The 9,612-nt window shown below is 41.2% G+C and overlaps 1 protein-coding gene and 1 long non-coding RNA gene across 4 annotated transcripts in view; one reads left to right on the top strand and one right to left on the bottom strand.

Annotated features, from left to right (window-relative positions):
* Positions 1-1,054: 1,054 nt before the first annotated feature.
* Positions 1,055-9,025, bottom strand: sccpdhb (saccharopine dehydrogenase b). Of its 2 annotated transcripts, none has more exons than XM_071478618.1 (12): positions 8,762-9,025; positions 8,064-8,176; positions 7,875-7,955; positions 7,581-7,710; positions 7,201-7,250; positions 6,436-6,566; positions 5,638-5,755; positions 3,897-4,016; positions 3,445-3,501; positions 2,641-2,752; positions 2,103-2,184; positions 1,055-1,958 (listed from the first exon to the last, which is right to left on the bottom strand). In XM_071478618.1, exons 1-12 carry the CDS (start codon positions 8,955-8,957, stop codon positions 1,859-1,861), a joined length of 1,290 nt encoding a protein of 429 aa, XP_071334719.1. In that variant the 5' UTR covers positions 8,958-9,025; the 3' UTR covers positions 1,055-1,858. The 2 variants fall into 2 exon arrangements, with proteins under 2 accessions (XP_071334719.1, XP_071334720.1); XM_071478619.1 differs by having other exon boundaries at positions 7,875-7,950; positions 8,762-8,904.
* Positions 9,017-9,612, top strand: part of LOC139621780 (uncharacterized) — a 38,409-nt gene continuing 37,813 nt past the window's right edge. For both annotated transcript variants that reach the window (XR_011691082.1, XR_011691081.1), the window contains exon 1: positions 9,017-9,148. This is a non-coding gene — a long non-coding RNA (uncharacterized lncRNA). The remainder of the gene's footprint in view (positions 9,149-9,612) is intronic.

Genomic DNA, 9,612 nt, shown 5'->3' on the forward strand with positions numbered 1-9,612 from the left:
AAAATCATTAGAAAAAGATGCATGAAACTGGAAAGTGTTTTGTCTAATGTTGTCTATTAAAATGATCAAATCTCTGCACGTCACATGAGAAAAAAGTCACTATTTGTTGACCTGTAGATTTAACTTTGCACTTTAGTTAAGGTTGTGTATGTTTAAAGGGTTACAGTCAATTTATTTTTACACTTTTTTATTTTGCAGTACTTCCTCCAGACCCAGACAGAAGATATCACACAACTGAGTGCTGTTCCTTATGAGTTCATTTCCCCTTTAAGGTGCTCAGAGGTTTGCTTTAGAAATAAGAAATAAATCAGGGAATATACTAAAAATGCACAGATGTGTGAATTCTATTAGGACAGTGCCGTCAGAGTGAGTTTTAAATCTTCGGTCAGTTGTAGTTCCCAACCACTCGGCCTGCAGACCAGTGTCCACAGAATGTTTACTACCAGGCCAGGGGCTGAATAATAATTATATAACTTTATACTGTTCACATTAAGCTGGAAAAGGTCTCTAAATGGAGATGATTTCATTCTGTGGCTACTCTCCCCAGAGGTGTGCGTGCAGCTGAGTCTAAAGGCAGAATGATCAGTAACATCACGGAGAACCTGAGTGACAGCTGAAGGCTTAAAGGGATCAGAGGAGCTGATTAACATCTCTGTTCACCAGTCTAACAAACATGGAGCGCAGAGAGGATACCATGCTATTACAACATCATGGACTATAACTGTTTGTGTTTGTCTGTACTGGTGATTTAGATGAAGATCAGATCACTTAATGCACAAAACCAGAGGGTTACAGACTGTCTCTTGCACCTGTGCTGTTGTATGCGTTGTATGATTCACCACTGATATCTGCTCTGACAATACAATGGACTCCTGGCAACCGAAGTATGATAAAGCTTTTCTATGAATATAGTTAATGTACAACCTAACAAAATTCCCTACCTTTAACCGGAGCTGAACCTGAGCACCACAGGACCCAGAATGTAAAGTCTCATTGTCAGTGCTCTGTACAGATGAGCAGCATATAAACACAACTTAAAGGAGTCACGTCGTGATGCTGTGCACAATTTCATCTTAGTGCTTTAATCAGAAGTATGGGTCAAGAAAACATGTATTTCACTCTCATTTCACACACAACAAAAATGCTGATTATACTGTTGACAGGGATCAAACTAAATCACATTTAACACAAACTAAAAGAAGTAGATCTTACTCCACCATAACACAATATTTCACTAAAAACTATATATTATATATAATAAATAATTACACAAACATACAGTAAAATATTTACTGTAAACAATCTTTTCTAGTTTTTGCTCTAGATTGTCTCAAGTTTAGTGTTTTTCATTTTCTTTTACATTTCAAGTACAGATGTGCAGGTTGTCTATGATTCATAAACTTATTGATTTTAATAAAGTTTGATAAAAACCAAGTTTGCTTATTTTCACAAATGCATAGTAAACACTTGTGTGAGTAAACCACTTCAGTGTTTACAAAAAGACTTGTATCCAGCAGCAGAGTGCTCTCAGTGCTGTGGAGACTGAAAACACCAGGTCTCACCGTGCAGGGGAAACAAAGAGGAGAGGGAGTTTGGCAAAGGCACAGCCGGCCTCAGTGGGCGGCAGCGAGCGTGTTCGCATTTTCTCAAGTCTCATTGAGCGACACAAAGAACATCTCCCTGCACTGGTGGATCTGTTCACTACAGCCACAACACTCTGATGACTCACAACTCTCAGAGTGAAGTTATTAAACTGACAGACAACAATCAATAAATGGTCGTCATGGCGACTGGATGAAAGGTCGATATCAGTATAAATACAATGTGCTTTAACTGAAGGTGGCGTGGCCTCTGGTTGTTACTGGTAGTTTCTGAACGAGAACTTGATGCTGTGGCTCTGCAGGCGGTCAATGAGACTGGTTTTATAGAAGGCAGCTCCTGGAGTGTACACACCTCCCCTGTCAGAGAGAGAAGGAGGAGGTGCAGAGGAGGAGTGGGATGATACTTGGATATAGAGAGGCTGAAAGACAGATCTCTCCTGTTTATGACAGAGGAGGGTGAAGCAAAGGATGCTTGAGAAATGAAAAAGAGACACAACTGACCTCCTGGGAAGAGAGTGTAATTCATTCAGCACAGTTACAGCTGCCTGTACCATCGCAGACACTGTGGCTACGTAACCAGGTTCTGTCAACAAGAACAAACAAACATGGAGGGACAAAGTTGTATAAATATGTAAATTCCCCAAAACAACACAAAACACCTTTATTTCCAGTATGAGGTGCTTAAACAAAACCAAAAAGCAACACTGAATGTATCTCAGCAACAAGTACTGTGTGTATATCCACAGCCTGATCTACATGGAGCTTACTCCTCTGCACCACAGAGCTCCATTAATGTCCAAATACTATTCAAACACATCAGTGATTCACACAGTTACACTGGGTGACATGTTCTCCTCCATCAACTCTGACTGGTGCAAATTACGCCGCAGCTGAAAATAGTTCAGAAAACATGCACTTTACTCCTGTCTGTGAAACATTACAGTGTCCAGCAGTTTGAGATAATAAGTGTGTGACAGTCACACCTCTATATGGAGGCCTATAACTGGACTACAGAAGAGCTGAGCCGTGGTGATCTCACCTGCCCCAATGACCTGGGTGCAGATCTTAGCGTTGGGTTTGCCCTGTGAGGGGTCCGTGCCCTCTGAGTATCCCTCCCCGAAAAACGTCAGGCTGAAACAGGTGTCTTCAATCTGAAAGAGAAGGAGAGACGAATGAGGAAAGAGGAAGTCCACGAGTGAGCGGCTGACTGACTGGACCGATCGATGACAATCAAACGTGCAGCACAATGAAACACAAAGATACACGTTTGAGGCTGTTACTATAGAAAATACTGTCATTTAAATAATATTAAGAAACAAAAAAGTATGTTTGTGTTGGTTTGTGCTGTGATCGCATTCACTTTTCTGCCACAACCATAATATTAGTAAACCTTAAATCTTAATAAGCTTTAATTCCACACAGGTTACAACAATTGTTACAACAACAGCCAGGTTTTCATTAGTTTATTTATTTATTTATTTATTTATTTATTTATTTTTTCAAAATTAACAAAACACAATTGTTTCCACTGAGTGATGTGAATAAACTGGGTTTTCTCCTCTCGTGATATCATTTCATTATATCTTGACGACAGATTTCTCGTGGCTGAACTGGCTTCCTGGGGCCTGATACGTCAGGTGCCATGACTGGAATTGAATTTCAGTTTTGTAAAATATTGCTTTGGTGAATGATCTGGAAAACAACCTTGTGTGAGTGTACACATTTTTTTGCAACATTTGAGTATTTTTTTTTTTTAATTCACGTTTCAATTACTTGTTTTTAAGCAGGTTAATTAAAACACACCTAATGTTAATGAATTTACTGCAAAAATAAAACGTCTTACCTGCTTCATGGTTGGACCCGCCTTACTAAACAGGCCAAAGGAGAAGAATGACGGAAACTTTGGGAAAAACAAAGAACAGAAAATCTATTTTTTGTGCAAAACCCTAAAAATAATACTTTCACTCCTTAACTGTTTTTCTTGGATTAAAACAAAGTGATAAAACTGTTTAATCCATGTTGCTTTGGAACATTTTTCCACTTATAAGCATCACAGTATCACACTCTGCTGCAGTATTTAACATGAGTAGCTTTGAGTAAAACTTTCAGCTCAACAGCAACACCTAACTGTAACATTCATCCACATTTAAATGATTTAAACATAGACAGTGTAGACACTTAAGATAGTGTCTTAAAGCTTTTAACTCCACATCCAAGGGACTACTGTCCAAAGCAGATCCGAATACCACAGCAGGCAGCTACAATAAGCAGTTGTCTGAAGAATGATGCAGCTACCGTGGTGAGGAGCTTCCTGCCAAGGCTGAATTTGACCATGAACCAGAAGAGTAGGCCGCCACAGAAGAGCTTGACTATGGAGAAGAGGCCACCAACCCCAACGTAGGCACTGTACTGAACCTGTGGACAGAGAGAGGGAGAAGGTGTAAGATATACAAGAACAGGGGAATGAATGGAGACAGGGAGGGGAAAATGAGAGATGAAGGGGAAGTGTGAGCTGAGAGAGAACGTGGAGGAGGGGGAAGGCACGGAAGAAAGGATGAGAGATGAAAGTGAAGTGATAAAAGGAAAAGGAGGCAGGCAGTCGGAGTGAGGGAGAGGAGAAGGGGTGAGGAAGAGGATAAGTACGAGGGTGAGAAGAAACGCAGAATCACACTGAGGGAGCAGGAAGGAGGAGTAAAAAAAGAGAAACAGTTGGAAGAAGAAAAAAGGAGCGAAGCAGGAGGGGGGGGGGGCTTGACGAGATGAGATGTCAAAAGGAGTAATGAGCAGCGGGGATGAAAGTGATGAATCACTACAGATGAGTCATCATATTTCCACTCCGCTGGTAGATGGCAGTCTAAACAACATAATGAGATAGTTTCATTAAGGCCCGCGTCTCTGGCTGTGATCAAAACAGTGACAGCTGCTGGAGTGGCTGACCTAGTTACAGGTACAGCAGAGAGAAAGGTCTCGCTTTTCACCGGCAGGACGCACAGTCTTCTACATAAACCCGAGATGAGAAAGACGACGTGTTGTTAATATTAAACCTCTTTGTGTCGCTTAATGCAGCGTAGCAAACCGTGCTCCTCAGGGACACAGATAGTACTGAGATATTAGCGGCTCCTCTCCTGAGACACACTCACACTCACGCTTGGTTATTTACTGCCTCGAACAGGGTGTGCCAAATCATTGATAACACTGAAATGTTGTAAAGTCTACTTTGACTGTACCTAATGGTTGGAAAGCACAATGAACTGTTAGGTAAGGAAAATTCACTTAAGCTCAGAGGATGGAGAGATTAACCTTATTTAAATGGTTGCAGATATAACCTGTGGAACTGACTCGGCCTGGTCTGTAACCTCAGTGGGACCTGAAGGTACAGTACACTAGACCTACATCAACATCACAGTACAAGTATATCACAGATTACAGGTGAATTGCCTCACACAGAAATATGACGTTACATAGATTATCTGTGTCACCAGCAGGGATCTGCATCATGTTGCCTGTGTGCTTATGTCTGTATATCAGCTCCATGGCGCTACTCGTGCTCAGGGACTCCACATGGTACCTTTTAGGTATTCAGCAATCATCTTAGTAATCCAACTTTGAACAACTTGGAGCAAAAGAGTAAAAACAAGCAAGAGTTCTTCAACATTATTGCCACTCTGGAGCAACAATTTAATGATCTACTGGCACAGGCAGGAGAGTGAAGGTGATATGATACAGATTCCTGCCCATTACAAAGAGAGATGCATCCAAGCTCTATGACTTGTCTCTGTTTCAAGGTGCTCCAGTGACAGCTGGTGGCAGTAAAGTGTGAAATAATGTCAACAACAGACCGAGAAAAGGTGAGGAAGATTTCAAAGTATTAAATAAATATAAGCTCAGCAAAATGTTTAATGAGGAAGGAAATACTTTCAATATTTGGTGGTGCTCAAGTGTAACTGTGTTTACAAGAAAATCCTACAAGGCAGCTTTAACTACAACCACTGTAATCAATAACTGGAAGCACAGTCTTGTGTTGTGATCATCTCACCGGTGACTGGTGTTCCTCCTCATAAAGGAAACGCTGGGTTCTCTTGACTACTGATGGATCAGAACCCATAAATGGAATGGCGTACTGCTCAATCTCCTTGCTGAAAAACACAAAACCCCTGCAAACACACACACACACACACACACACACACACACACACACACACACACACACACACACACACAGAGAGCAGAGTGGTCTACGCTCACCAAATCTATCTCTGCCTGCAGCATCAGCGCAGTAGTACTCGAGCTCATTTCATCCATTGATAGTCCTCTAAATCTGTCCCTCCATCCCTGCCAGGCCCCACGTCCCAATAAAATCTCAGTGAATGTAAATCAGCCAGACAGTAATAGTTTGCAAATTACAGCCATCCTGCAGAAACTCTGTGCTGGATTTTTATACAGCGACTTAAAGTTACATATGTTTTGAGGCCCTGAAGGCTTTTCATTCCAAAACATCAACTATTTATTTGAACATTTGTACCACATTATGCACAATTACATTTCATTAAATTACATTTATTTTATGGTGATTGCATTTGCTCAAATAGCACTATATTGTAAATGAAGGTATCATAGTAGAATGATTGATTTTGGAATCAAACTACTGAAATGTCGGTCAAGTGTGAAAAAGAAGTATCAGTGTCAGTGGGAAAATCCCTCTGTTTGTGCACCGAGGAAACACAGCTCACCCAAGTCCTAACTTATTGCTGCCAAGCCCCACGTTCCAATAAAAATGTTATTACTCAGACTAAAGTCTTCTAGCCAGACAGTAATTGTTCAGTTATAGTCTTACCTCTTTTTGACTTTGGCTCCCACCACAGGCAGCGGCTTGTGGCCAAACTTCTTCCTCAGCTGGCGGAGAGAGCCGCTGTCTGCGAAGCCATACACAGCAGACTGCCAAGTGGCATCGTGACCGGACGACCCCTGTGAGGATTGAGAGCACTTTAATTCTGTCACAGGTCACGGTGCGGGAAGGCAGTGCTATCCAACTTCCTCTCAATAAACAAATGATGACAACAGTCAAAGAAGACACTACACACCAGTTCTGAAACTGCAGTAAGGCAGTCAGTAGCATGTTGTGCTTATGTATCAGCATATATAGTTTAAAGAAAATTAGAAAAGTTAATGATAAATGATCTGACTATCTTCCAAAAGGACAAAAGCACCTCTGCTCTGTTGACTGTATCTGATACATCTCTCTGTTTACTCTCAATTTCCCCAGAGGGTCTGTTAGATGACCTTTCTGTCACAAGGATATTGATTCCACTGCTCCATACTTGTGTTTTCTGTGAGTAATTTTTAGGAATTCAGCCCTATTCTGACTATAAAGTAAAATAAAATACAACATTTTATCTCAAAAATGCATCCAGCTTTGTGCCTGCGTTGATATTTTCTGACATTTTCTAATAAATATAATCCATGATTAGTCATATCCTTCATAGTGACAGCTCAATTATATAATTGTTTTTTACACCAAAACAGCCATCACTTTACTTTTGGAGTGCATCAGGCTACATTTCCCATCATGCAGTGCAGAGGCTGTAGTTGTTCAGGCTACCTCAGGCCCACTGCTGATCTTCAGGAAGCTCTCCACAGCTGTCAGTCTTCCTGAAATCAGAACAAATCACACACTTGAAGACCAAGTTCAGTTAAAGTTTATCAGTATCGAAAATACAATCAAATGCTTGAGTTCAACTAAACTTGTCACTGTTAGCCATTGAATAAATCGAAGCAAAGAAAGTTTATGGTTGTTTATTTGTTAAATGAAAAATCAGTAGTAACTTGTGAGAAAGTGTAAGAATAAACACAGATCCTTCATTGTATCGCTGCGTTTGGTGTGTCTAGTGATGTACCTTCATATTTTGATGATTTTTACTTTTGTACTATTGAATAAATCATTTCCAGGCTTCTGACTTCAGCTTGTCCTCTGTTTCCTACCTTTGAACTGCCTTTGTGTGTAGAGAATACCCAGGTCTGCTGGTATGGAGTCGAAGCCACAGCTGCCAATCACATACACTCCTCTGTCCAAGGCCTTAGTGTGATACTCCAGCTGCATACGTTCTAGGAACTGTTATGGACAGGCACCCATGTACACAAAACAAAAATGCACAAAAACGCAATGAGATGCAAATAAGGTTTGATCTTCTGTTTACTTTAGGAGAAGTGATAGCTAAGATATAAAATAAATATAGATTAATAAAAAATATAGACATGGACATTTAACTACACTACCTGAGGCTCCCCACAGATGTCTATGTAGTGAGCTCCATTTTCTATGCAAGCTTTGACTACTGGTTCACCATAGAATCTGTACTAAAAGGACAAAGAGAGCATAAAGAGCATTGTTCAAACACAAACCACATAGTATACGAGATATCATCTCATAGTGTCCTTTGTTTCACCCCCTGACAAAATACTTACTGGTCCCACACAGTTGAGAATGACCACACCTTGTTGGCACATGATGGCAAGTGATTCTTCAATGGACACATCAGCAACAATGATCTCAGTGTCTGTCCTCAACTCAGGCATAGCTGACAAAACAGAAGAGAAGATCTTACACTGAATGTACAGTGGATAACTCTCAGACGTAGCCCTAAACTGATTTGTATAGTGTGTGTTTGTGTCAGGAGTAAAACTGCAAACCCCTACATGCACTGTACTGAAGGCAGTCTGTAAAGCATTTTTGAACCGACTGTATTCCCAGGTTATTACCAGCACAGCTGAAAATACTAGATATTAATAAAATATGAATATAATATTGTCTCAGTGCTTACAGCTGCATATGATAAATATGAAATGTTATTTATCCTTTAGTACTTGTTGGTCTGTCACTATGGGGTCCAGCTCTGATACCCTGACAAACTGTCCATTTTTAAAGCTAGCTAGCAGTTTCTGAGCAAAACAAGAACTCATATTTACGGGTCAAGTACAAAATTGTTCACTTCTAGCTACATAACCACCCACAGACCACAACAACAGCTCAGCCTGCTGCCCCTGTCAGTCAAGTGAGTGAGGTATCCTGCGGCAGTGAGACATGGCCTGACATTTGATCGTTCAGGCCTGACCGCAAACCCTCCTGTCTCAGTTAGCTACAGTCCACCCTGTTAAGCACATACACAGCCTCCCCGCAGCTTGTTCCAGCGCTGCTTCCAGACGCTGTCTGCTTCTCCCGGCCACGGCCCATTTCAGAGGGCTGCCCCCGGGTGTCTCTGCGGCACATCGGGCGACTTCCTCCACAACAAACTGCCCTGTGAACCCTGTGGCACCGAAAATAATAATGTGGTACGGTCTGTTAGAGGTGTCGGTCGCCATTGTTTGCGTTTCAGTTCAAGGTCCCGCCGCCTAGCAACGCTACTTCCGGTTGTGTGCGCTGATTGGCTGGTAACGGACAATAACTGCCCTGAGGTAATTAACGTTCACCTGTGGAGGCCACAGCGATGTATTGATCCGCTAATTAATCAGCTGGCAGCAACTACGCTTTCAACTGTTAAAGAGCTGAGGTGGTATGTCGACTGTTAATTAATAATATGTACACATACATTTAAATTAACATTTTTATGCCACTGGTTTGTTATTCCATCATTTATTGAATGTTGTAAAGTAGTGGCGACCAAATGCCTTAGTCCAGTACCTGTTCAAGGAGCAGCAGCCTACGAATTAGCCTAAATATATCTCTCAAATGAAGTTTGTCAATGTAAAATATGATGGGAAATACACAGACGTGGGTCAGACTTTGCTAAATTGTCGATACAACAGTTTTAGCAGTTGTACCCCCACTGTAAGTTGCGGTGTGACTGCAGCAGATTGTATGTGGGTGAACTTTCTAGAGAAAATGTTGTTTTCTCAGGTGTAGAGGGACATCTAGTGGAGAAACGTCGGTTTTACACGTAAGGAACTGGTGGCTGGTGTCAAACCTCTGAAGACAATGTGTTTACAATCATATTTTACAACAAATCTTGATGATTAT

The sequence above is a fragment of the Trachinotus anak genome, unplaced genomic scaffold, assembly GCF_046630095.1.
Source record: "Trachinotus anak isolate AG129_WGS33_773 ecotype Australia unplaced genomic scaffold, CSIRO_AGI_Tana_v1 ptg000005l, whole genome shotgun sequence".
Taxonomy (NCBI): domain Eukaryota; kingdom Metazoa; phylum Chordata; class Actinopteri; order Carangiformes; family Carangidae; genus Trachinotus; species Trachinotus anak.

Bases quoted from the DNA above. Each gene is read 5' to 3' on its own strand.
- sccpdhb (XM_071478618.1), bottom strand. From the start codon at position 8,957: ATGGCGACCGACACCTCTAACAGACCGTACCACATTATTATTTTCGGT. The intron at 6,567-7,200 runs GTAGCCTGAACA...CAATCCTCACAG, and splicing joins AGATCAGCAGTGGGCCTGAG to GGGTCGTCCGGTCACGATGC. The intron at 2,185-2,640 runs GTGAGATCACCA...TCTTGTTGACAG, and splicing joins CACCCAGGTCATTGGGGCAG to AACCTGGTTACGTAGCCACA.